Genomic DNA, 25,098 nt, shown 5'->3' on the forward strand with positions numbered 1-25,098 from the left:
GAAAACCAGGTGGTGGACCATGTATGCCAGACGAAGCATGAAAGGCATCAGTAGGGTGAGCGACGTCTCGTGTCGTATGTTGAAGCGATGACTTCGGAAATGCTGACTTTCGCGCAGAAGGGATGCGCGCTTGACGGTTAGGTTTTTCCGAATATACGCATGGCCTTCTGTAAGTAAACGCATGTGCCACTTCGTCTTGAGGCACTTGTCGATTCGCGCTGGACTTTCGAATGCATGAGGACTGCTTAGGAAATTGACGATAGTGTGCAGTTGTCTCTAGATGGTTGCCAATGAGTAAGTCTTGGTCATAATCATTAAAACGGGTAATCATCTCCTCTTTGATTTTTTGCCATGACTCGTCGTTCTCGAAAATGTGAATCAGGTAAAATTTGAATGCCTCACCAGTGACGTAGTCGCTGAAGTTCGTAACCATCTCCCGTTCCGACCAGGATGCAGCGGCGGCGTGGACCTCGAATAGGTTGAACCAGTCCTGTACGGGTCCGTCGTCCGCTGATCCGGTGTACTTGGGGATGTCGAGGTCAGCCGATGGTTCTGTCATGGTGCTGGTCGTTGTCCTTCTAGGCGATGATTCGGTAGTCAATGTATGGGCAGGGTGTCTTCTGTAGAACTGCGTCGATGCTGAGCGACTGATGAAGGGGCAGGCAGGTCTCCATCCTGTCGACTTGTGTGACGCTATGATGAATCGGAGACGTGGCCTGGCTCATACTCCGTGTTTATTCCATTTTCACTTCTTCCTTCTCGACCTCTACTACTAACTCCTAACTATCGCTACCTTCTTACGTTACATATATATATGCACCTGCAGCAATGTTTTTCAGTGTTCTGCTGTAACAATGCTTCAGAAACAGGCGGGAACTCTGGATTAGTGTCCACCGTGTAAATTTACAGGTGATTTTGCGGGTACATTTATAAAGTACATGTAGCTATAGTTCGTAGTATGCTCCATGTAAATTAACTGATACTTTTAATGTGCTGAACCAAATGGCAGCCGGTAATGTGATCTAGAGTCTGCAGCCTACATTTCCTTGGCGGAAAATCTTCGACTGCAGATTCAGCAATTTTCTCTCGTACACTGGGGCCACTTTAGATGCCAAGCGTGTTATGGTCGAGTTCAATGCTGTGTGCGGCGTGACCACCCTTGCTGCGCATGCGCGTCCCCTCCCCGTCTCTCTTTTCTCCTACACTCCCCCTTCTCTCGACTCGCACCATCGACGCAAGCAGCATCTGATAGCGAGTTCCTTGATAAAAAAAATGACTGCTAGCACTGCCCAACCGTTCACTGGCCACCCCGTATTAGGCACTGGATATTGACCTCCAAGGTAGTGCTGGTGATAGATTTCTCTTGTGCGTTGTTGAACAATGAAAATGAGCAGAGTGCGCGTTATACTTAGTTAAAAATGTATTGAGGGTCTCTGCATTTAATAAGAGTCTTGTGTCTCTCACCCATTAGCAGTGATTGGCATGTTACAGAAAGAAACACCGGTCCATCACTGCGTGCTTAGCGCCTCGTCCCCAGGTTGATCTCCTGCGCAACGCCACGATGAGAGCCAGCGTCCACGGCGCCGCCTGTGTAAGCGTTAGCGCCCGCTGCTTCACACGTATGCATGGTTCCCTTTAGTGGGAGAGAGCAATTTTTCTTCCACCATCAGTTTGTCTATCGGCGCAGATCGCAGACTGCGCAGCTCGTAAGCAGGAGCCGTACATTAGGAATAAGCCCTGCATGCCTTACCAAATGCATCGCGTACCACGAGATTTTAAATATTTATTCCCCATCTGCAGCAGTTAACCTAAACAGCACTGCGCGCGCAATCAAAGCCACGCCACGTCAATGTATCTATATAACTCGGTGACAGCTAAGACATCATGTGCGAAGATGGCACGTGGCTAAGGTACTCAAGGACTCATGCAAATTCAACTTGCGATCAACCAGCTATAGTTCCCAAAGTGAGCAATTAAAGAAATGTAACAGCTATTATCACATCAAGTATTGCCTCTCACTCACATAATAGCCTGTCAAATGTGAGCAGCTTTAATACACCAACAGGTGCGTACGACGAATAAGGCATATATCCTTTGATTGCTGCACATCATTTACTTATAGGCTTTACCGCAACGCTTTCGCAATGCAGTGAAGCTTAATCATCTTTTGATAATTGTCTTTTTGTCTGTTTGAAAAGGACTCGCCAAGATGCATACTTGGCCTGAGCAGTCGCAAATGCTTATATTTGTTTGATGCACAAGTGGCCTGTGCATGCGTTCATTTCGTATCATGTAATGCTCTTCTGCTCACGCTGGCTTTACCGCAGTGCTTTCACAAGGCAGTGAAGCTTGACCATACTTGCTTTTACGTGCCTTGCGACTTATCAAAGTTTTGTAATAGCTCAACTGTTGACGCTAGAAGTGATGCATTCTATGTGAAAGTTTTATACTTAACTTCGGGGATTCATGTTTTCATAAAGTTTTCACAATATATCAGTAAGGTCGAGTTGGAAACTATGCATTTTTGGAAAACGCCCACGAACACGACGGAGACACGAGATTAGAAAGACTCAGTACTTCGCCTTTGTCTTGTCCCTCCGTCGTTTTCACGTTCATTTTCAAAGTATCTATCAAAATGCTGACAACGCTGTTTCACTGCCAGCAACCTTTGGCGTGTAAGAAAGGGAGCTAAATTTTCTCTCAGCCTGTAAACCAAGCAATTGCGGCTACTCGATGTGCGATAAATAAAAGACCAAAATTAAGAATGACCAGCTGATGTTGATAACAGGTGCTCATAGCAGCACTTTTTTGCTGTGCACTTGAATTCCTGTCTTATGTAATGTTATGGTCCGTGAGTACACAATGAAACTACTACAACCAAGAAAACTTTTACTAACATTTATTTGTAAAATAACTGCTACAAAATAGAATTCTGATCCCCTTCTTAGTAGTTGCATAATATAGCTAGAAGAAGACAGCATCATCCAACTTCCTGATGACTTGACAACAGGGTGAGTCCACAATGTACTGGACCTGTACAATATGAAGAAAACAGACGAAAAAAACAACAGATAAATCAAAGAGTTTAAAAAATGGCACCTGAAACTTTCAACTTGCCCACCACAGCAGTGAAAAGACTCCTGTTGTCATATGTATTTTCTGCCTGTTGGTACGCGGGCACAAGTGCCAGTCTTGTTTATTAATAGAAGCTGCTTAGCATCACTTCATTGCAAGACTTTTCTCTATCCGCCACCCGAGAACGCGCTCTGTAGCGGTCAGGCTCCGCCTAGAGACTTGTGGCAGTGTGACGTTAATGTGGGCAATATATACACAGACTTTGGTTGCTTAATTTGTAGCAAACTCATTGTGAGCAAATTTCATAGTTGCATTCATAAAATATTTGAATGTTATATTGTAATATAACACTAAAATGCTGAGGCTTTAGAGCATTACAAACTCAGCCTGCCTACATTAACAATCCCAGTGCCACAGGCATGCAAGAACTGCTTGCATAATCATGAATCAACTAAACCATTTTGATATATTGACAGGTTTTCAAAAATGACTATTTTTGAAAATTTTATATTCATATTTTTCTCTTAAAGGGCAAGTTACTGTTGCTGAAAAGAAAAAAAAGCAAATCATATACAATATCTGATACTTTTTGTTTGCAGTTTACAGCTGCACATGGTAAAAGGCTGCATGCATGAGTATTTGCTGTGTGCCATTCATGGTATTATTTCCGAAATCCTTATTCAATTGACATTTAGTGATCAGCCTATAAATTTTCTTGTTTTTTATTTTTTATTCCGTGCATTAGATATGAATATATTTTAGTTCAGGAAAATTTGCTCAACAAAGGGAAGTTTTCTACTTTTGGCAAAAAAACAAAACAAAGCAAGAACTAGTTCTAGAACTTTTATGAAAGAGACAGGTGTGAGGTTTGACGTGATGAGAAGTCAATAAAGAAGGAATGCCACAGAAAGGATTGCCTCAACAAAGGAATTTGGTTCGTTGGGGTAACATACATTTGGCAATGTTTTTATGTACTTCTAGTTAACGCTCCACCACTAGCTTACAACAAGGAAAAAAAATAAAGTGGTGCATGCAGAAAGTTAACTCATCACATAATGTGAAAATTTGACCCCGAACAAGAGAAGGAACAAAGACGAGTGCTCACCTCCAACAAGATTTATCTTGAAGAGCAAACATATATACTCTTGAAATGCAAAAAATAGACAAATCATTCAAAAAGCCCACAACTGCCATGCACGAAAACCTTACATCCTCAGGAAAGACAATTCGTTTTGACAAATCCCTAGAGACAGAGTGAGAGAAAGTACTGATGCAGTTCAGCTCTAGTCTACAAATCTTTTTCGGCACGACAATTTCTCTTGTAGTTTTTTTTTCCCAATGATAATGGTGTCACACAAAAGTGGTTTGGAGCCACACCTGCTACAGTGCAAGGCCAAGAAACGATTGCGACCATTCTTGAGGTTACAAGGGTGTTTATTGCAGCACGTGTGGCTGCAAAATGATTTTGCGGGACATCATTATTGCTGGAAGAAAAAACAACAAATAAAATGACAAGAGAAATTATCGAGGCAAAGAGGATTTGTAGACTAGAGCTGAACTGCATCAGCACTATGTCTCGGGCTTTGTCAAATTGTCTTTTTTGAAAATGTAAGATATTTATTTGCGCATGGCAGTTGTGGGCGTCTTGAATGATTTGCCTGATTTTCACATTTCAGGAGTATATATGTGTTTGCTCTTCAAGATAAATCTTCTTGGAAGTGAGCACTCGTGTTTGTTCCTTCTCTTGTCCTGGGTCAAATTTTTGTGCTATGTGATCCGTTATGCATTACCAACATGCCTAACTTCATACTTTCGATCCCTGAAGTCAGTCCCTAAAGGGCCACTCACCAGGTCCCATAACAAACTGTGGAAGTTGTGTATCTAACGGAGAGCATTATACCACAAAAAGTTTTTCAATCGGTTCATTACGAGCTGAGAAAACAGTTTCTTCTTTTTTTAACAGCAGGAAACAAGGATGAAAGGAGGCAAGCTCAAAACCCTTGCCACTCCCCCGTGTAGCCTTCACAAGCCAAATCTCTTTCCTACCCTCTCCAGCATCCAACCAAGAGGTCACGTGCACATAACGTGCTCAAACAAGCCCAACCCTCGAGCGCGCGAGCGGTGTTTTTTTGTTGACCAGCATTGTATTGTGTCTACTGCCTGTTTTTGCGACATTGTTTGGAAACGCTGGCTTTGATGCGGTTGAAAAGATGAGCATAATGAGTGCTCGAATGCGCAGGGCCATTAATTTCTTTTCCAGGACAGGAGTCTGCTTGATGCAGTAACCGCGGAGACACAAACGCATGCGAAACGCCAGCACATTAGCTCGGCATCTCGTTGGAATTCACGGGGAAAAAATGCAAAAGACAAACGCATTCTTCTATTGCGTCTCAATATGTATCCCAAGTTTTATTAATCTCTTCAAGCAACAAATTACATTAACTACGCATGTCACGTTAAATAATTTCCGTCATGTCACGTGCCACTGTTGGCAGCGTCAGAGCACAGTCGTATACATATAGGACCAACGTCACTGCACTGCTGTGTATGTAGGGCGATTCATACTTGCACATCATAACCTCCTTCTCTGGGGGCGCGACCCAAAAAAAAAAGGGGGAGAAGCGTTCGTTTTGAAATTTGACCCATTTCCACGTCGCATAGAGTTGCAATGTTTGGCAGACGTGACCATAAACTCCCGATGTACGCATTGCACTTGTCAGCTCAAAATCGCCAAACCCGGTGAGTGGCCCTTTAGAGAAAAGCAAAAATTAGACGAGGAGACATGAAGAATGCTTAGAAATTTTGCCATATGTCTACACCAAAATGGAATGCTATTATTAATTAGAAGAATGTATCTTTTCCTTGGCAACCAGCAAACGTGACTGAGAACAGACGAATACTTTTTTGTCCAAGTTAGCTGCTAAAGAGCCGAGACAAGCTCCGTGAAATCCTCTTGAACAACTTGCACAAGTAATGTCCAATACTACCCCACTATATTGTGGTTGCCGGCAGACACAATGTAACTTGTAAATACTATCTCTTGGCTGTACGCGAGCAGCCATGGAGTTTATGAGGGGAAAGTCTTCGATCATACCATTCTGTATGCATTGCAGCAAATGTTTGCGTAGCATAACTTGGTTAAGGTTCAAAGTTTCTGGTTTTCTGCCTGACGCTATATAATACATGTTGGCATTTGCAAACAAGCCACAGTCAAGTGTGTTGCACTGGTTTTGTGCCTTCATTGTTTGAATGGTTAATGTTGGTGATTGTAATTTTAGAATATGACAGATTTGCCTAACAGCGTCAGGAGGGGTATCTTGATCAATTGAATCATATATGAAGACTGTGTTTTTGTCCGCACCAACATTTGTTACTGTAAGCCAATGATTGGGGTTCTGAACATGCACGATTTGAACGAAAGGGCCTTTGATTTGAGTGAATTGTAAACATCGGCCCAGTAAGACATCTTGAAAGCCGACACAAGTAGGATACTTTTTCTGAATTAAATACTGTGCGACATTGATTACGCTATCTGATATGGAGGTGCCCTGTACCAGAACATTTAAATCTGCATCTGAAAGAGAATACCGTTTGTAGACATTTAGCATGTCTACTTTAACAGTTGCAAGGCCTACCTTTTTTACTTGATTTGGGAAAAATTTACGCTTGACAGCTCTCACTTTTTTTGGCCGCCCCCTTCTTGCTTTAACCAAAAGTACCACAAGTTTTGTACTGTTAGAATGCCCAAGATAACTTGTGGCAGTAGTTTGTGCTAACTGAGCTGGTGCACCCTTTATGGCTGCTGAAGTTTGGTTACGAGGAAATGTGGTTAAATTTCTGAAGAAAGCCTCGCAGGACGAAAGTCTTTCCATTCACTCCTTCTCACCACAATTAGATAATACGTTAGCCACGGTTTTTGCCATTTCGCAAAGACTCTTATAAGCATAAGTATACTTCTCTTGTGCAGTGTCAAGCTTCACACAGGGTGGTGACTGAATGCTGCTTGTTACCACTGGTGTGGCACTAGTGGTTGTGCAGCTGTCACTCAGGAAATGATCCTTGCACCACCTGTCTGGTATGCAAGCCTTGTCGAAAAGATCTTGCTTAGTAAAGTCACGCACTGCTAAAATATGTGCACAAGGCAGAGTGTACTGGTTATAAAAAGCACATGTGCAAGAAGCCAAGCACAATGAAACACTGTACTGTGATCTTGGTGAAACTACAACATAAGAATTAGGAGTGGAAGTGACTTGATAACTTACATTTTTAAACTTCTCATACTGCTCTAGTACTTTACTTGTAGCCTCAGAAGTGCAATTACGGGACAATTCTAGCTGAAATGGGTCATTGAAATCATTTATGTTTAGGTTCAGCTTCATTTCTTTAAGCTTAGAGAACTGTAGAGATAAAGAATCATTATCAATGTAACCTACCAATGCTTCTATTGCTTGAACCAAATGCATGCTTGAAGAGAGATAATTTTTAATCTTTTGATTGTGGCACTCAATGCGATTATTAGTATTATTACCAAATGTAGGAAGGGCTTGCCGATATGCATGTACCCACATTTCCTTACACAAGTGCCAGTTATGCATATAGTAAGAAATGAAATCTGTGCAAGTCATAGCTTGGAGGTTAGCAAGCTTATCGAAGTAGTCTTGCTCAGTGGGGGAATAAACTAAGCTTTTTAAGAGAGGAAGCAACTGATCACGTTGCTGTCTAGCTTTTTCATTAACCTTTTGCTGGAAACAATGCAACACATGCCACGTACACAAAAGTATGTTAGAATTAGGAAGAATATTGGTTAAAATGCGCAGTTCATTGAGATCTTTATCAATCATCACTACTTTGCAAGCAGACACAACAAATGGGTTGAAATCTACAAACTTTGTGAACATGGGCTCAACAATTTCAGTCGTCTCATTTCGTAAGAAGGCATAACACACAGGTCTCCCACGACCACGACCATCTTGAACTAATATAGAGTAAAGAATATAACCCTCAATATTCACTTTATACGTTCCATCAATAAATAGAATCTCTGGATACTTTTCCAAAATCTCACGCATGTGCGTTGTTTGAAGAAGTATGAATTGCAGGTTATTATTTTGATTCATTTCATAGTGAATAACCCAGTTTGGATTATTTTTTAGCAAGGTCTCTACCTTCTCTAAAACCATTTCACCATGAGCCTGCTCATTGCGGATAGGAATAGAAAATCGTTGCTTGTAATTATTAATGTCCTTTGTAGTTAACTTCTTACCAGTTTTTTGCTCGACCAAGTTTTTAAAATCCTTTGCGCCAATATTACATTTAGCTAAGTCAAAGAATTCTTCTTTTTCTCCATGATTCAGGAGCCTCTTCTGAGGATACAAATCATAATATTCTGTGGGATGGTTATGCTTAGCTTGTAGTTTAGTTATCTTGTAGTGCAGAGTAGGCGATTTACATAGGCTTACCGATACTGTCATTTCACAGCCAGTACCATTGTAAGCTTGCTTTGGTCGCTTTCCTATCCCCCTGGGCTTTATTGTGCGACCGTGAATGCAGCTATATTTAATCCTAATATACTCGAAGTCCTTATCTTCTGATGTGAATGGACTTTTATTACTCTTATTTATCATGACTACATGCCTGCCCTCCCTGCACCACTCATGAAAGCTTTTCTTAAAAGAAGGAAAGTTATCAAATGTTGCATTTAAGTAAACTTTGCTACCCCCACCATATAGTGTATTTACTGGGTTATTGAGGACGGTTGGGTTGGCACCAGTGTTTACACAAATAGCCTGGGCACCAAGGCTGACAGGCCTGCTTCTGGATGTCAAAGCAGCCTCACAATACTTGTACTGCACAGCTGCAGTGCACCCAGCTTCCATAGGGTCACCAGCCTCTGTGCCAGGATCGCGCTCAATTCGCATGCAATCCCGAGTCAGTGCTGGTAGATGGCTTTTGCAGACAGAAACCTCGTTCACAGCGTCATTCGTGACAGATTCACAGTGAGTCGCGGAACTAACTGAGCAGTCTTTCAACTGCTTGCTAGGAACACGCTGCACCTTTTTAAAACTATCACGAATGACGTTGTGCGAGACACTGGCTCGTCCTTCAGGCTTTCTACCACAGACAGCGGAAGAAGCAGACTGAATCTGTTTCTGGCTCACAACTGCTGTCATAGGTGAAGTGGACCTGATGGACTTGGCAGCTGTCACAGCAAGAACTTTGCCTTCACTGTCTGCACACAGTTTAGAGCTCTGTTCTTGCTTGTGCAGTGCCGCAGCCTTCCGCCGGCTCTTCTTTGACTGCACCAGTTTCCACTCACTGTCGCCACACTGGCCGACAGCCTGTGGCACAGCTGCTTTTCCAGCACTGGCCTCCTCTTCCCCCACAGAAGAGCGCACAAGAGCACTCTCATGCTCCTGTGAGGCTCTCCTTATTTTCCTGTCACAAGTGGTGCTTGCACTTCGACTAGGGATCATTGGCTGAATAGGCCTCTCCCCAGTGTTTCCCTTGCATGGTACACTTGTGCCATGGAAAATGGGGGAAGGCAGGCTGTCCCAGGTCCACCAAGCCTTGCTTCCCTTGCAGCGAACGCGGACACCGCCAACGAGCGTAAAGCCAATACCATGAATGGTACTGGCCAGTTGGTCAGTGTCGTGTCTCTGCATGAGAGCACTGCTGGTTTTCCAGACAGGAGCTGGTGCAGCGGAAGGTCCACCTACTGCTGGAGAATATTGAACTGCATGCATACCAAGTGCTGGAAAATCGACTTCCAAGTTGATGGAAAAGTGCTCCTGCCGAGCCCACCCACTCCATGCAGATGCCTTGGACTCCTTGTAGGACTGTTGGATGTGTCTCCTCTCTAGTTGGGTGGACAAGGCACAGGCCTCACGGTACAGGAAGTCTGACAGCACCTTGTTGCCAAGCCGGCTGGGGTGGACATTATCCCTGCTCAGGAATCCAGGCCAGCTGTCCACAAGACTATCCAGGATAGTGAAGCCCCTCTCCAGGCAAAGCTGTGCGAGTGCGGCATTCACATTCCTGTAGTGGTCATTCAAATGACAAACATCACACAACTGTTCTTCCCCTTGGCGGTACCGATTCTGCCCCCGAGGAAGAATGGCAGAAAAAGCTACATGCAACGTGGGATTGCTTTCGATGATTCCCTGAGCGAGCTGGCGATATTTGTCCATACACATGTTGACACTGTCAACAGTGTTGTTCGTGCCAACATGTACAATGACAACATCAAAACTGGCCAGCTTGTCAGCAATCATTGAGAGCAAGTGCTCAATCCTTATTCCTCTGTGTGCGGCAACGCTAACAGACAAGCCACGGCGCGATGGGAAATACTGGTCGACGTATTTCACCATTGAATCGCCCGCTACTAACACACGCGTCATGTTGCGCACACTTTCAATTCAGAATTACACCATGAAAAAAAAAGAAACAAGAAAGTGAATATTTAGTCTAAAACACGGCTGTCAACTACGCAAATGCACTACGACACAGATACGAAGCACGTTAACACGGATGACCAAAGAAAGGGCCACGCACAGATACTGCTAAATCAGCCTATACGCGAAAAATCACAAAAATACGTATTGGGATGGATATAAACAACGTTAGTAAATATAAAATAGCAGTGAAAATAAGCGGTTGAGCTTAGATAAAGATGATGTTCGAGGCTTGCGAATATGTAGCAGAACAAGGCCTGTAGACAGCTCGCAGAAGCAGCAACCAGCCGTACTCCAGCAGCAGCAACAGCAAGTGAGCGTCTGCTGGCCAGCTGAGCCACGTTCCGATTCGGTAAATTCGAACAACGCGCTAAATCGGAAACGACGTATGTCATGACAATTTTTGTGACGTCACTTCCGTGCGGCGCAGCAGCCAGTTCTGTGTGGGGATGGCTGGAGCGCCGCGCGGCGCAGCAGCCATTGCCTTTAATTACAAATTACAAGTATTTTGAATACAGGGGGCGCCACGGGCGCTGCGGCTAAAGGTAAACACTGCGAGATAGTAGCCGCCTGCGATGTGTTGATGGTGAAAACTCCGATGAAATCTTGGCCATGGCCTAGGCCACTCCCAAGGAGGACTGGAGTGTCGTCGCTGCTTCATGTGATTGCTGGATGCTTAGTTGAACCTGGTGGTTGGAGCTAGCGCGGCCATCCACCGCGCCGCAGCTTCATCTGAGTGTGTGCGCCATAAAGTTTCTCAGTATGATGTGCGGATTACAGTCGTTGGACGTACTGCATTTTCTCGATTGCAATGCCAAGCGTGGTGTTGTCAAAGGAGAAAGTGTTCTTGCTGCCGAGTTTTGCTTGTCGCGAAGGACAAGGTCGACGATGAAATAAATGCTTTCGCACGGTTCACGTGTGACTGACCGGACGCACATGCATGAAACCCCAGTGCGTCGGCGAAGTGTTCATACGATGGATGGAAACAACTTTATTGTAATGTTCTTACGAAGCCTGTGATCTCCGAAGGCCAGAGCTACTGCATTGCCGTCTGTTTTGTCAAGTGCGAACACGTACGGCCGTTCTCATTCGTTGCTACGTGAGTGCTCCCGTGCTGTCACAGGCCGCGCGTGTTTTTGAGCAACGCAGACAAGTAGATGGGCTAACGCCGTCGGCACTTGCCCTTGGGCATTGTCTATCAAGTGCTGATCGCCGAGAACATTGCGGTGACACGTCAGTATTTTTAAAGAAAGCGGCCTGCCGGTTACCTCGTCAGGTGATGGTACACTGAGCGACATAAAAAAAGTTGCCCAAGACTACGTTGCGGTGCACCTTTCTGTCATCAAGACTTTGATAAACCGTGGAAATCAACATTCCTGACACCTGTGCTGAAGAAACCAATGCAGCCAGCTGCATTCGAGTTTTTGTGGCTTTTTGCGTCTCGCCGATTAAGAGCACTAATTCGCAAAACACTTTATCATAATAAATATAGTCAATCCTGCAAGCATCATCGAAGATCCAATATAAAGGGCCTGTGGACGGGACCACCACCAGCAGCAAGTTGGGCTGATGAGGAGGCGCAAATGTTAAAATAATACATGCGTGAACAAAAAAAAAAGAATAGTATCGATAACTGCAATGGGATTTGAACCACCGACCTCACCAGTCTATGTGTTGCTTTAACCAACTACGCCACAGCTGCAAATCGGTTTGAGAAGACAAGCCTATTTTGTATTGTCGTCACGCGAAACCTAAATAACATTTTTGTTCACTTTTTCGTTTGGACGTAATTTTAACGGCTTTTATTGTTATGTCTAGACGTACCGCTAGACACTCCCAACTATTCAAACAAAGCGCCTAACCGGAAAATGCAACACGTCACTTTCGTGCGGCGCATCAGCCGTTTCTGTGTGGGGGTAGCTCGTGCGCCGCGCGGCCCAGCAGTCTCTGCAAAAAAAAAAAAAAGTTAACCGTGGCACGTTTTTGTTTTAAAAACTTATGCCTAGTTCACACTGAAACATCCGCTTTCTACAGCGACCGAAATTCCCCTGCTGCCGAAACGCAGCGTTGTTCGTACTGGACGCGCCCCGAGCCGCCGAATATGCCATCTACCACCGGGAGAACGCGGGATGGATGCGCGGCAAGGTTCCATTTGGCGTTGCATAAGTGGTTGCCAGACTGGAAGGGTGGTTGTTGCCAAACTGCCGCTAAATTTGGCAGAAAATTTTTTTCCTGTAGTTGTGGCTTTTTCGTAAGAGTTTGGTGCTATCCGCGGTGAATTTCGCGAGTGCATGAGCGACGCTGGCCGTTTTAATTAACGGAATGGACCGAGCCTAGCAGAAGTCGAGCGCGGCGCTGCTGCGCAATTAAGAGGCCGTTTTAATTCCGTTTGAATTAACGGAATGAACCGCGCATTACAGAATTCGTATTCTTTACGGAATATACCGCGCCTAGCAGAAGTCGAGCGCGGTGCTGCCGTGCAATTAAGAGGCCGTTTCAATTCCGTTTTAATTAACGGAAGGAACCGAGCCTAGCAAAAGTCGAGCACAGGATATCGGCGAGCGATCACCTCCATTAATCGAAGGAAAAGGTCTTTCACGTTGAGACGTGCAACGACCAAGTACGTCTCGAGAGGAAAAAAAAAAAAGGAGCCGTGCCCCTGCCTACCCAGCATTGTGAGTGTCCCGCGGAGCTGGGACAGCTAGCTGTTTCCTGCAACCATTGTACCTGAAGTGTGGGTCTGCTCGTTTTTTTTTTTTTGCCGGGGTGATTGTACGTGACGACTTACTGCATCGTGGGTCACCATAATTAAGCCGAGGTCCTTGCGAATTCCCCATCACTCGGATGTTGGCGGCCGCTTCTGTGCTGTTCCCGACTGTCTGTCTGACGGAGAAGCCACAACTACAGGAGAAAAATTTTCAGCCAAGAAGTGCACCGCGAATAGCAACGCGGATAGCACCAAACTCTTGCGGAGAAGCCACAACTACAGAAAAAAAAATGTTCTGCCAAATTTAGCGGCAGTTTGGCAACAACCACCCTTTCAGTCTGGCAACCACTTATGCAACGCCAAATGGAACCTTGCCGGATGCGCTGTCACCCGGTTGTTGTCACGGCTCGCAAACGCCACTACGCTATCCGGTGGCGTATACTTCGATGATTCTCGTACGCAAGAAAAGACAGTACGGCTTACTCTGCTGCCAAGTGGCTGTCTTGTAATGCACGAAGAGCAGAAAAAACCACCGACGCCAGCGGCGTTGGTGGGTTCGTTTTGGTCTGCAAGACCGCAACAAGCTCGGTCACGCCAGCAGCAAGCTCGGTCACCTCTTTCACGAAATACGGAGGCGAAGTAGGCACAGAGTAGGTTAAACTCCCGTTGGTTTCAACATTCAGTTACGTGCACTGCAGCATAACAAGTGAGTAGGGCTTGGCCGCCATTTTCCAAAATTCCTTGACTAGCGCTCCTATTGGTCCGCGGTGACCGATTCGGCGGCAGACGCCGCAAAAATCGATCCGAGAGCGATCGGCGCGGAGAGGGCCCTTTCGGCGGATCTCGCCGCCGCCGAACCGGACTCGGAGCATTTTCGGCGGCCGGAATGCTCGGTGTGAACGCGGCCTAAGTGGATTTACTAACCTCTCTCGCCACTAATGCTATTGCTTAGATAGATGACTAAACTCTTCTGGATGTACCTTTAAGATTGGGCGGCGGCTAACGCTACCTAGCCGTTATACTTAGAGAATCAACAACTAGATTTATTGTTGATACTACAAACAGGCCCCGAAAACTCTCAAGTTCAAGTGATAACCAGTAGGGGGCAAAAAAAAAAAATCAACCGCGGCGCGTTTTTGCTTAAAAAACTTAGAGTGGATTTACTAACCTCTCTCGCCACTTACTCTATTGCATAGATAAGTGAATAAATTGATGTGGCTGTACCCTTTAGATTGAGCGGCGCCCCGCCACGGTGGTCTAGTGGCTAAGGTACTCGGCTGCTGACCCGCAGGTCGCAACATCAAATCCCGGCTGCGACGGCTGCATTTCCGATGGAGGCGGAAATGTTGTAGGCCCGTGTGCTCCGATTTGGGTGCACGTTAAAGAACCCCAGGTGGTCGAAATTTCCGAAGCCCTTCACTATGGCGTCTCTCATAATCATATGGTGGTTTTGGGACGTTAAACCCCACCAATCAATCAATTAGATTGAGTGGCGGCTAACGCCACCTAGCCGTAATACTTAGAGAACCAACAACTAGATTTATCTTTTGGCAGCGTCTCCTGCGCGGCGCAGCAGCCAGCCCCACACAGAAGTGGAAAAATTATGCGCAATGACGAATAATCATGTGAATCTGTGCCAGCACACGTGCAGTAAAAGATCATTGTAAAACACTGCGGCACGTGAATTTCTTAATAAATGCAAGGGAAAATTATTTTCGCGCGAACGCTGCATTCAAAGGACACATCGCTTGATCAGATTGCGTACTGATGAAATTTAATGCAATTATGAATGAGTGCATATGCTAACACTCAGTTATAAACTACTAAGGCGAATATCTTATCATTTTGATCTTGTAAATTAAGTATGTTGTGGAAGAGAAGCTAAAGAATCGCGGGTTAGATTGCGGCTGATGCAAAATTCTAAACAAACTGCATGCATGGGCATTGATCGATGTGCTTGTCAAAAGTTAACTATATATGACAAAATTGTTGTCGGGCGTCTGTGATGTAGCTTTTGACAAGCATGCCAATAAGAATTATCACCTCGTGCGCATCAAAGTGATATTTTCATGCGCTTTTACATGGTTGTAGTCGTACAGCACTCCGTCTGAATTGAAACAGGACAATTTAGGGCAAAGTAACACGCATACTTTCGTTTCAACCATTTTCTTTAGAGACCAAATTCGTCGCAATTTGACGTGGTTACCTCGAGCTATTGCGAATATAAGTATGATAAAGAAACTAGCCCGCCAACGAGTCCAGTCCCTGTACGATGCTTAATAAGTGGTGACAGTCCCCAGTCCATGCACCGAGTTGACTGATTGGGACCCCTTGGAATACGCGTCGTTATCGTGGAGACTCGCGCTTAGACTACTCGTGCCGTGGGCACAAATAGTATAAAACAAGTTAGTAGTTTTTCAAGGCTACTGGTACGGCCATGGCGGTCGAAGGCTTTAAAAATGAGGGTGGCCAGCTCGTGCAGCAAAAGCAATAATAAAAATTATACAATAAACTCGGTTGTTATAAACTACAGTTGTGGCTCTAACGTGGGCTCTACAGTAATTCATAATAATTATCATGCAATGAATTATTGCCCGTATGCCTTGAAGGCAGTTTTTCAGACTTTGTTTATGCGTTAATGTAAACGCCATTAATTACATTGCACAACTTGTTTCTCTTGTTCTGTGAACTACATCTCACGTAACATATTTCTAGGTTCAAAGAGAAAACCCGCGGTGAGCCGTATTTCTGTAGCTGCAACAAATATTACTTTGTTGGCTGAATTCATTGCAACAACTTTTGCTGTGAAGTGCAGATGTGCATGCACAATATGTAAACCGAGATATGTGACGTACCATACTTTCAGATAATCCGCAGTACAAATTAAAAAGTGCCTATAGCCCTGCAGTTCCCGAGAATCCATTGCTCTCAGAAGGGTGCGTTTAAAGTTTTTCACAATTACATATAGCACTGGAAACCCTTGTCCTTTCTCTCCAACTTTAGAATTGCTGACATTCTTTTAATTTTCTCACAAGTGTAGTATACTCATTTTCTTTTTCAATGATGTAACCCATACATGTCAGATGTGGTGCCTCTACTCCCGTACTGTTAAATGAATTACTCCTCCAGATTTTGTGGAGCACATGCTCAAACTGTGCATGGCAGCCCACACTGCAGGTTTACTACTGAATATGAGCTTTTCAGGAGGGTATCAAACAGAGCTGTAGATGAAATTCAGAGAAGGCAAAAGACACCGATGTTGTGTCTGTCATTTTCACCCACCTTTCATTTATGGTGCTAATAAATTTCTTCCCTATCAAGTAATGCACAAACTAATCCAGTCCAAAGTGAATGCAGCCTACACGCCAGCTAGATTATTGTGCCCCGGAAAACACTTCCATAACTTGGCATATAACATTTTGGCACTATTTTGCATGATAAGATTGCCTGGCATAGCCAAATGCTAAAGAATGACTGGAGAAATCAGTCACAAAAACAAATAATTGTTTTGAGGATGGTGGAGTTGCAATATTGCTTTTCACCTTGGTCTCTGCTGCTTTTATATGCTTTCATGCTGACACAAACACATAACTCTGCTTTCTCAGGTTAGTAAGAACTTAATTGTAGTTCAAAAGTGGCAGAGCCTGGATGGGAATAGAGGCTCAGCGAGGTGGCCCAACCCTAAGAACCCCATTAGCAATTCGTCACTTAATCTCTACTCCCTCCTACACATACTTCTGCCTTGATTGATATGTGGCGTTTTACGTCCCAAAACCACCATATGATCATGAGAGACACCATAGTGAAGGGCTTCGGAAATTTCGACCACCTGGGGTTCTTTAACGTGCACCCAAATCGGAGCACACGGACCTACAACATTTCCGCCTCCATCAGAAATGCAGCCGTCGCAGCCGGGATTCAAACCTGCGACATGCGGGTCAGCAGCCGAGTACCTTAGCCACTAGACCACCGCGGCGGGGCATACCTCTGCCTTGGAGAAGAGTTTTTGTGTGTGTGTTTTTACTACATGGCTAGAGCTACACAGGGACTATGCATGCATCCCTGGCATCAACGAAGCCATAGAGGCAACCAGAGTATGAATATAACGTTATTTTAGGGCACACAATACTGTCACATCCTATTATGAAGCTGACAAGCATAAAATGAAGGATACCAACATTTTTAGTACATACAGTGAATGAAATACAAAAGTTATTTTTTATACGAGCTCATTTAGCAAGAAGTCAAAAAAGTGAAGGTGCACCTGTAATTTAGAAGCATAGTAAACAAATAGTGAATTAAGCATGGAAGGTAGGCTCGGTCTATTAGAACCCACTTTGAAAGTGGCTTCCAAGTGCACATGTGCAATTCCAGATAATGCACCCAGAGTCTAAGACATTAAATATTGAATGCAGAAAATGAGAAATAGGCTAATGAGTCCGTTAATATAAAAACAATTGGCAGATCCCACGTACAGTGGGAATCGATACTATGCGAAGCACGAATGAGGAAGTTGGATATGTTGCTTAAATTCAGAAAAACGATACGAAGTGGACGTAAATTATATGGAACATGACTTTCATGTCACAACTATTATGTTTGAGCATGCCATTTATCTTCATCATTTATTTACGTTACGTGATACCAAGTTTGGTACCTATATGTGGAGCTGGCGAAACGGCCGCGAACGCGCTATGAACGTAGCATGAAGTGATGTTTTACATGACATGCATATCGTGATTATCATGTTTGGACGTGTCATTTCCTTTCATTGTCCATTCATGTCACATAATAACCAAATTTGTTATATGAGAGGCTAGCAAAACGGCCACGATTGCATCATGAGCGAGGTATAATGCCATGTTTATCATGTTTTGCACCAGTCATTTACCTTCATCATCTATTGATGTCTCGTAACACCAAATTTAGTGTATATGAAGCTAGCAAAACGACCAAAGAGCACTATGAGCGTAGCATGTAGTCGTGTTTTACATGGCATGCATGTCATGATTTCATCGTTAGGGTCTGTCGCTTATGTTCGCCATGCAGTCATGTCATACCATACCAGTTTTGCAATATGTCATGTGAACGAAACCACCGCAAGAGCAGCAAGACCATGAAATGTAAATCATGACATACATGTAATGACTTTCATGTTATGACTAGTCACTTATGCTCGTCATACAGTCATGTTACGCCATAGCAATATTGATATCGATACCGTAATCGAAACGACCAGGAGAGCTAAGAGTCTTAGACGGCTAGATAGAAAGATACGGTCAAAGTCACTGAAGTCGGCTAAGAAATGCTTTGTATTTAATAAACTAAAAGAGTGTAGTGGCAAAGCAATATGGTAATGAGTGGAGCACAATTTACGGTCTTGCTCTTAGTTTTTCAAGCTGTAAAGGAAGGGCAAGATTAGAAACAGCTAGACATGATTGTGGTTCACCAAGCCCAGTGCTATTCAGGTGCACTGGGAACTCTTCAAGGAGAGGACAACAATAAATATATTTGAGAAAAGATGCATCAGCCTTTCAGTGAATGACAGTGCACCTTCTGCTGCTATCTGCAGGTATGTAAAGTACAGTGAAATTAAAGCACATACTTCACCTGTAGGTAAATGTATGCGACAATACAGCCTTCAGAAATGAATCATTATTAGACATTGATTTCATATATTAAGTATTCTCAAGAAAGACGTAGTGAGAAGTAGGAATGAGCTGAGCATGCAGCACTAAGACTTAGTGGGCATGCTTTAGTAGGATGCTAGCAGCCACATTAAGTTGTAAGACCGAAAACACTGGAGTGTATGTCTTTTTCCTTAGCACTGTGCTGTTGTTGTAGCAAGCTGCTGCTGAAAAAACAGTCATCTGCGAGTTGTATGCCTGGTATCTAAAATGTGTAGGTGGGGAGGGGAGGTAGATGGGTAGATGGGTAGATCGACGTAGGGCGTTTAGAAACATAGGACAAAAAAAAAAAAAGGACAGAAGGGAGCGCTTTGCGCTCCCTTCTGTCTCTTCCCTTGTCCTATGTTTCTAAACGCGCTACATCGATCTACTATGTCTTACCAACATGCCCAACTTTATACTCTAGGTAGATGGGATCGTGAGTAACAGTGGATGCAGGGAAGTGGACTATTTTCACAAGATGTTTTAGTTGTTCTAAGATAGGAGTCTGCACATACAACATATAAAATGCTGAAAAAAATAACTTCATTAAAGGAAATGAGACATCGAGTGTTTAGTTACATGATACTCATAACAAAAATTTTCCATCATGCAGCGTTCAATTGAAGAAGAAGGAAAAATTGACTTCAATGGTCTATCTATCTAGCCGCCTACGTCTGGTCGCTCTCCTGATCACTCCCTTAGTTTTGGGTAAACCAAATTAGTATAGGAAGGTAAGATGGTTTGATGAATGCGACTGCCCGTCAGGTCATGAATAATGCCACAATGCCGTCGCGTAAGTCGTCAAACCCTTTCTTCCAGATGTGTGGCACACATCTGGCAGGTATGCGGTTATGTGTCCCAGGTGATTGACAGTTCGTCTACACAAGAATGGCAAGAAATAGTATTGGTAATTTTAACACGACAACGTTCAGAAAAAAATGAGTGTTGACCTTATGAATGCAATGAATAAATATCAGAGCCCCAGCAGGAATGAAAATCAAACATTCTGCATGACAATCAAGTATTCTACCACAGAGCCACAACAGATACACTCCTATGATGAAGCCGTCGTGACCAGTTCCAACAATTGTAGTTTAGCCCCATACACTTTGGTAGACTTATGTAGCATTGTTCGGGGCTACCATCCTTGAGAGCACAAGCGCTACATATCAGCTTACCACGTCTGCTGTTGCAAACACTCGTGTTGCTGTTGGTATCATTATGCAAATGTATTCAAATGGTTATATAAAACATATGTCACTGTTGAACATACATCTGTGCATACAACATTCGTCTGTTTTGCTAAATACATCACAGTCACTTTCCTTCAATGATATACATAAGTCTCAAACGGTAAATTATGTCATTGTGCAACACTTTTATACATTAAAAGAAGTCACTACTTTTTCAGTGCTTTTTTTTGCTCTTCTACATGGATGAAGTTTTTTTTTTCCTAGAAGTTCGCTTACTTTCCAGATACAGAAAAAACAAAACAAGTGGCTATCTGTTGTTTTAATCTTCAAAAGGGGTTGATACTAGTTTGTTAATTGCTTACAAGGGTGCCATTTCACACAGGAAAATGAGGCACGCGTGGTCAGGAAAACCTGCGGAGTGCAACCCGCATGTACGACATAACTAGGCGTGGAACACTCGTTTATGCGCAACTATCGATCGTGCAGCTGCATGAGGCTTGAGTAGTGCCATACAGGCTCTTTCAATTTGATTCGTGTTTCTCAACCATGAACTACTCGCTTCTGCATTTATTCACGGTCGTGTAAATTACATGGTGTAACACTTACATGGCTTAACCGACAGAGAAAATCGGCCGCCTTGTTGACCGATAAAACGGCAGTAATGCCACTTATAGATTAATTGACACATTCGTTGAGCAAGCGGCAAAACAGTCAAAAGCAAGTTGCCGAAGCATTAGACCAAGCACAGTGAGAAACATACTTGATATGTGGGGTTTAGCGTCCCAAAACCACCATTTCATTATGAGAGACGCTGAGAAACATACTTTCACGCTCAGTAAAATTTGCACAACGAACGCTCGAACCTCACACAAATAAATAAAATCAAATATTAGCAATCACAAAAATAACGCTGAAGCACACACTGACAGTGCAAGTAATGTCTTTAGTGCAATTTACCATAGTACAAGTTCAAGCGCTGCAAACAACATCCGCGTTCGTCAGGCACATGGGCAACGATAAGCACAATCGCAGCACTCGCGCCCACCACAAGGACACCGCAATCAGCACACTTCCAGCACAACACAAATGTGTACAGCTCGCGATCGCGTACAGCTCATCTATAGTGCCTAGAAATAAGTATATTTCTAGACACTGTAGCTCATCCCACACACACACTCATGCACACACGCCCAGAGATCCTGTGGTTGCCTGACTCACTGTTAACTAAAAACCACAGCACGCCACGTGCCAAAAAAAAAAAAAAAACATTTGGCCAGAGAACCAGATTCAACTCTGCAGACAACCTCAGGGCTGTGTTCCAATACTCACCGTAGTCGGCTAAATAAAAAGCTAAATGAACGGCGGCCATCTTAAGTCCCATTCCGATTCTCATGTAGCTAGAGTTTACTAGAACGGAAAGTGTGCTGTGCGGCGCCCAAGGAGGATACATAAAACTTCTTGGCGGCGCCGGAAAAAAGGTCCTTCTGGATAGATGGATGGATGAATAGATGTGGCTGTACCCTTTAGATCGGGTGGTGGCTAGCGCCATCAAGCCGTAATACTTAACGAACCAAAACTTAGATTTATTTTTTTCCCTTAAATAGTGAGGTTGAGGATTCGCATTTTGCAGTGAAGGGTTTAATTTTCACTCGTGCCTTGACTTTAGCCACCAATCAGTTAACCTCCTTCTAGTTAATTCTACGCGCTTAAAGTCTATTTTGCTCTCACAGTCCCCAAACCTCAGTGCTTTGAAAAACTCTGCGCCATCATCCTGAACTATAGGGTGAAGCCCTTTACAGAACATTATCAAGTGTTCCGCAGTTTCTTCCTCTCCACATGCACTGCATACCGTGTCTACCCCTTCGTATTTGGCCCGATATGTTTTGGTTCGCAATACTCCCATCCTGGCCTCAAACAGTAGAAAGTATTATCCTACTACCCTGAGTATTATCATAGATCCTTTCCTTGGCAATTTCCTGCTTAAATGTTCGATAGATCTCTAGTGCGGCCTTCTTAATCATGCCAATTCTCCCCATGTCAATCTCCGTTTCCTTCACTTTCTTCTTAACCGATATAGTTCTTTTTGGTTTCGCCACCTGCTGTTTTCTAAGTATTTACCAGTCAATTTCCTGGTTCGCTTCCACCATTTTGTCTCGACATTTTTCATGTACAAGTAGCAGAATACCTTCCTAGCCCAACGCTCCTCTCCCATTTCTCTCAATTGCTCCTCAAATTTTATCTTGCTGCTAGCTTCCCTGCCCTCAAATGATGTCCATCCCATATCACCTTGTACTCCATGATTAGGTGTATTCCCGTGAGCTCCTAAGGCAAGCCTACCTATTCCACGTTGCTTAATTTCTAATCTTGCTTGAACTTCCGATCTATTGCCCAAGACCGCATTGAAGAACTTCAAACCAGGAACCATGACGTCTTTCCATATTCCTCTCACAACATCATACCTATTGTAATTCCACAGTGCCCTGTTTTTCATTACCGCTGCATTCTTGTTACCTTTAGTCGACACGTATATTTCGTGTTCCCTTAGGTACTCGGTCCCATTGCTTATCCATACGCCCAGATATTTGTATTTATCTGTTATCTCTAGCGTGACCTCCCGTATTCTAAGCTCCCTACCTTCATTGTCATTTAAAATCATCACTGCTGATTTTTCCTTACTGAATCTGAAATCTAACCTATCTCCCTCATTACCGCAGATGTCCACCAATCTCTGCAAATCTTCCTTGTTGTCGGCCATTAGCACTATATCATCTGCGTACATCAGTGCTGGTCGTGTCTGTTCAATGAGTTTTCCTTGTTTGACGAAAGAGAGGTTGAAGCCCAGTCCACTTCCCTCTAATTTGGCCTCTAATCCTTGTAGGTACATCATGAATAATAAGGGTGACAGAGGACACCCCTGCATAAGCCCCCGTTTTACCTCTGTAGGCTTGGATACCTGTTTCCCCCACTTTATAATTACCTTGTTACCTTTATAGATATCCTTTAAATGATTAGTGACTCCATCTTTCACACCTAGTGTGTCCACTATTGCCCACAATTCCTCTTGAACCATGCTATCGTACGCTGTATTGATATCCAAAAATGCTAGCCACAGGGGTCTGTGTTCCTTTTCTGCTATTTCGATGCACCGCGTCAGTGAGAACAGATTGTCTTCCAACCTCCTGTGTTTCCGAAACCCATCTTGAAGTTCTCACAGCAACCCCTCATCCTCTATCCATGCCTGCAGTCTTTCTTTTATAATCTGCATCGCCAACCTGTAGACCACTGATGTCACTGTTATAGGACGGTAGTGGCTTATGTTAGCTTTGTCCCCCTTTCCTTTATAGATCATGCTCATCCTGCTAAGCTTCCATCCATCGGGGACTTCACCATCGATTATTGTTCAGCTTACTGCCTCTCTCAAAGTCTGTTTAGACTACGAACCCAATGTCTTTATCAGCATAATTGGAATGCCATCTGGACCTGTTGATGTACTTCTAGGAACTTTTTTCTCAGCCCTTTCCCACTCTTGTTGTGAAAATGGAGCCATTCTGCCACTTGATTCATCCTTGTCTATTGTGGTGCATAAAGCACTTCTTTGTTGAATTTTCTCTGTCACCCTTGTTCTTATATATTCAATACCTTCGTCCCCTTCGAGCCTAGCACCTTGAGCTGTAGTTATAAATCTCTGCTCTAGGCTCGTCTCATTTCTTAGGGAGTTTAGATGGTTCCAAAGTTTTGCAGCTGCCTTTCTATCTTTTTTATGTACTCTGCCAGCCACTGAGCACTTTTTCTTCCAATATTTTCATTGATCAGGAGGGATTCTTTCATTCTTGAGCTTAGAAAGATGTCCTATGTTCTTTCAACATCTTCTATCTGTTCACCCCGCTGCTTAGCATGTCTGTGTTCCGTAGAGGCTTCCTGACGTTTTGCTCTGGCTCTCTTAACTTTTTAATCCCAACAACTCTTGGGCTTGTGTCTTCTTTTTCGGGGTGACTTGTCACGTGCTTTAGCGAGCTCTAGCTCAAACAGTCTAATTAGAATTGTGTATGTCCACACTGTTTTATTATCCTCAGTGAATATTTTCTCAATTTTTAGTGGCTATTTCAGTTTGTCTTTCTGAATAAAACTTTTCCTGTAGTTGCTCATCTTGTCTCTTTCCCACTTTCACTGCTCTTCCAAAACTTAGCTTGATACGTTTGTGATTACTACCCAGACTTCTGGAGCCACCTTCATATATGTGCATTCCCCTGAGCTTATCATACATCCTATGTGACATCAGTGCGTAATCTATCATCGTCTGCAGCCTTCCTACCTCCCATGTTATTTGCCCTTCACACTTCTCAGTACTTGTCAAATGATCAAATCATGCCTTTCACACATATCTATGATCATTTTGCCTGTTGAGTCAGTATACCCATCTATATCTTCTATGTGCGCATTCATATCTCCTAGTATAATTATCTCGCACTCCCTTCCTAATTCCACAATGTCCTTTGATATACACTCCACCATTGCCTGTTTTTTCTCTCTGGCATTTGCTCCCGTCCACAAGTACACCAAACCAAGGAGTGTCGTTTGCCCTGCCACTTTCCCTCTTAAGAGGAGATGCTACTCGAAGACATTTTTTTAATATTCACCCTATAGCAATGAAACTTGAGCTGTTTATGGAACTTTTTATTCTGATTTCAAATATATAGTTAGTTTTCTTGCAAGTTACACACTTTTAGCTCTGCAACATGACAAAGTGAAAACCTTAACCCTTTTGTCCCCCCCCCCCTTTTTTTCATCTCTAAACTTCTGTAATTTTTTACCATTCATAGCTCATAATGCTTCAAATAGAGTGTAGAGTGCAAATAACTAATCAGGAAGCAGATACAAAATATGTAATACGCGGGAAAAATTACAGACGTAAATGTCTATAATTCACCTACCCTAGTAAAGGTATACATTTATTATAAAAATTAGAGACATTTAAACTAGATAATTGCATTTGTCATACATTG

The 25,098-nt window shown here is 43.5% G+C and overlaps 1 protein-coding gene across 2 annotated transcripts; it reads right to left on the minus strand.

Moving 5' to 3' along the window:
• Positions 1–2,578: 2,578 nt before the first annotated feature.
• Positions 2,579–12,461, minus strand: LOC119160762 (uncharacterized). Of its 2 annotated transcripts, none has more exons than XR_012887774.1 (2): positions 7,030–12,461; positions 2,579–3,033 (listed from the first exon to the last, which is right to left on the minus strand). XR_012887774.1 is itself a non-coding variant. In XM_075880986.1 (2 exons), the coding sequence occupies exons 1-2, from the start codon at positions 10,470–10,472 to the stop codon at positions 2,981–2,983; spliced, it is 705 nt and encodes a 234-aa protein (XP_075737101.1). In that variant the 5' UTR covers positions 10,473–12,029; the 3' UTR covers positions 2,579–2,980. The 2 variants fall into 2 exon arrangements, 1 of the variants encoding a protein (XP_075737101.1); XM_075880986.1 differs by having other exon boundaries at positions 9,821–12,029.
• Between the last annotated feature and the right edge of the window lie 12,637 nt (positions 12,462–25,098).

The sequence above is a fragment of the Rhipicephalus microplus genome, chromosome X (assembly GCF_043290135.1).
Source record: "Rhipicephalus microplus isolate Deutch F79 chromosome X, USDA_Rmic, whole genome shotgun sequence".
Taxonomy (NCBI): Eukaryota; Metazoa; Arthropoda; class Arachnida; order Ixodida; family Ixodidae; genus Rhipicephalus; species Rhipicephalus microplus.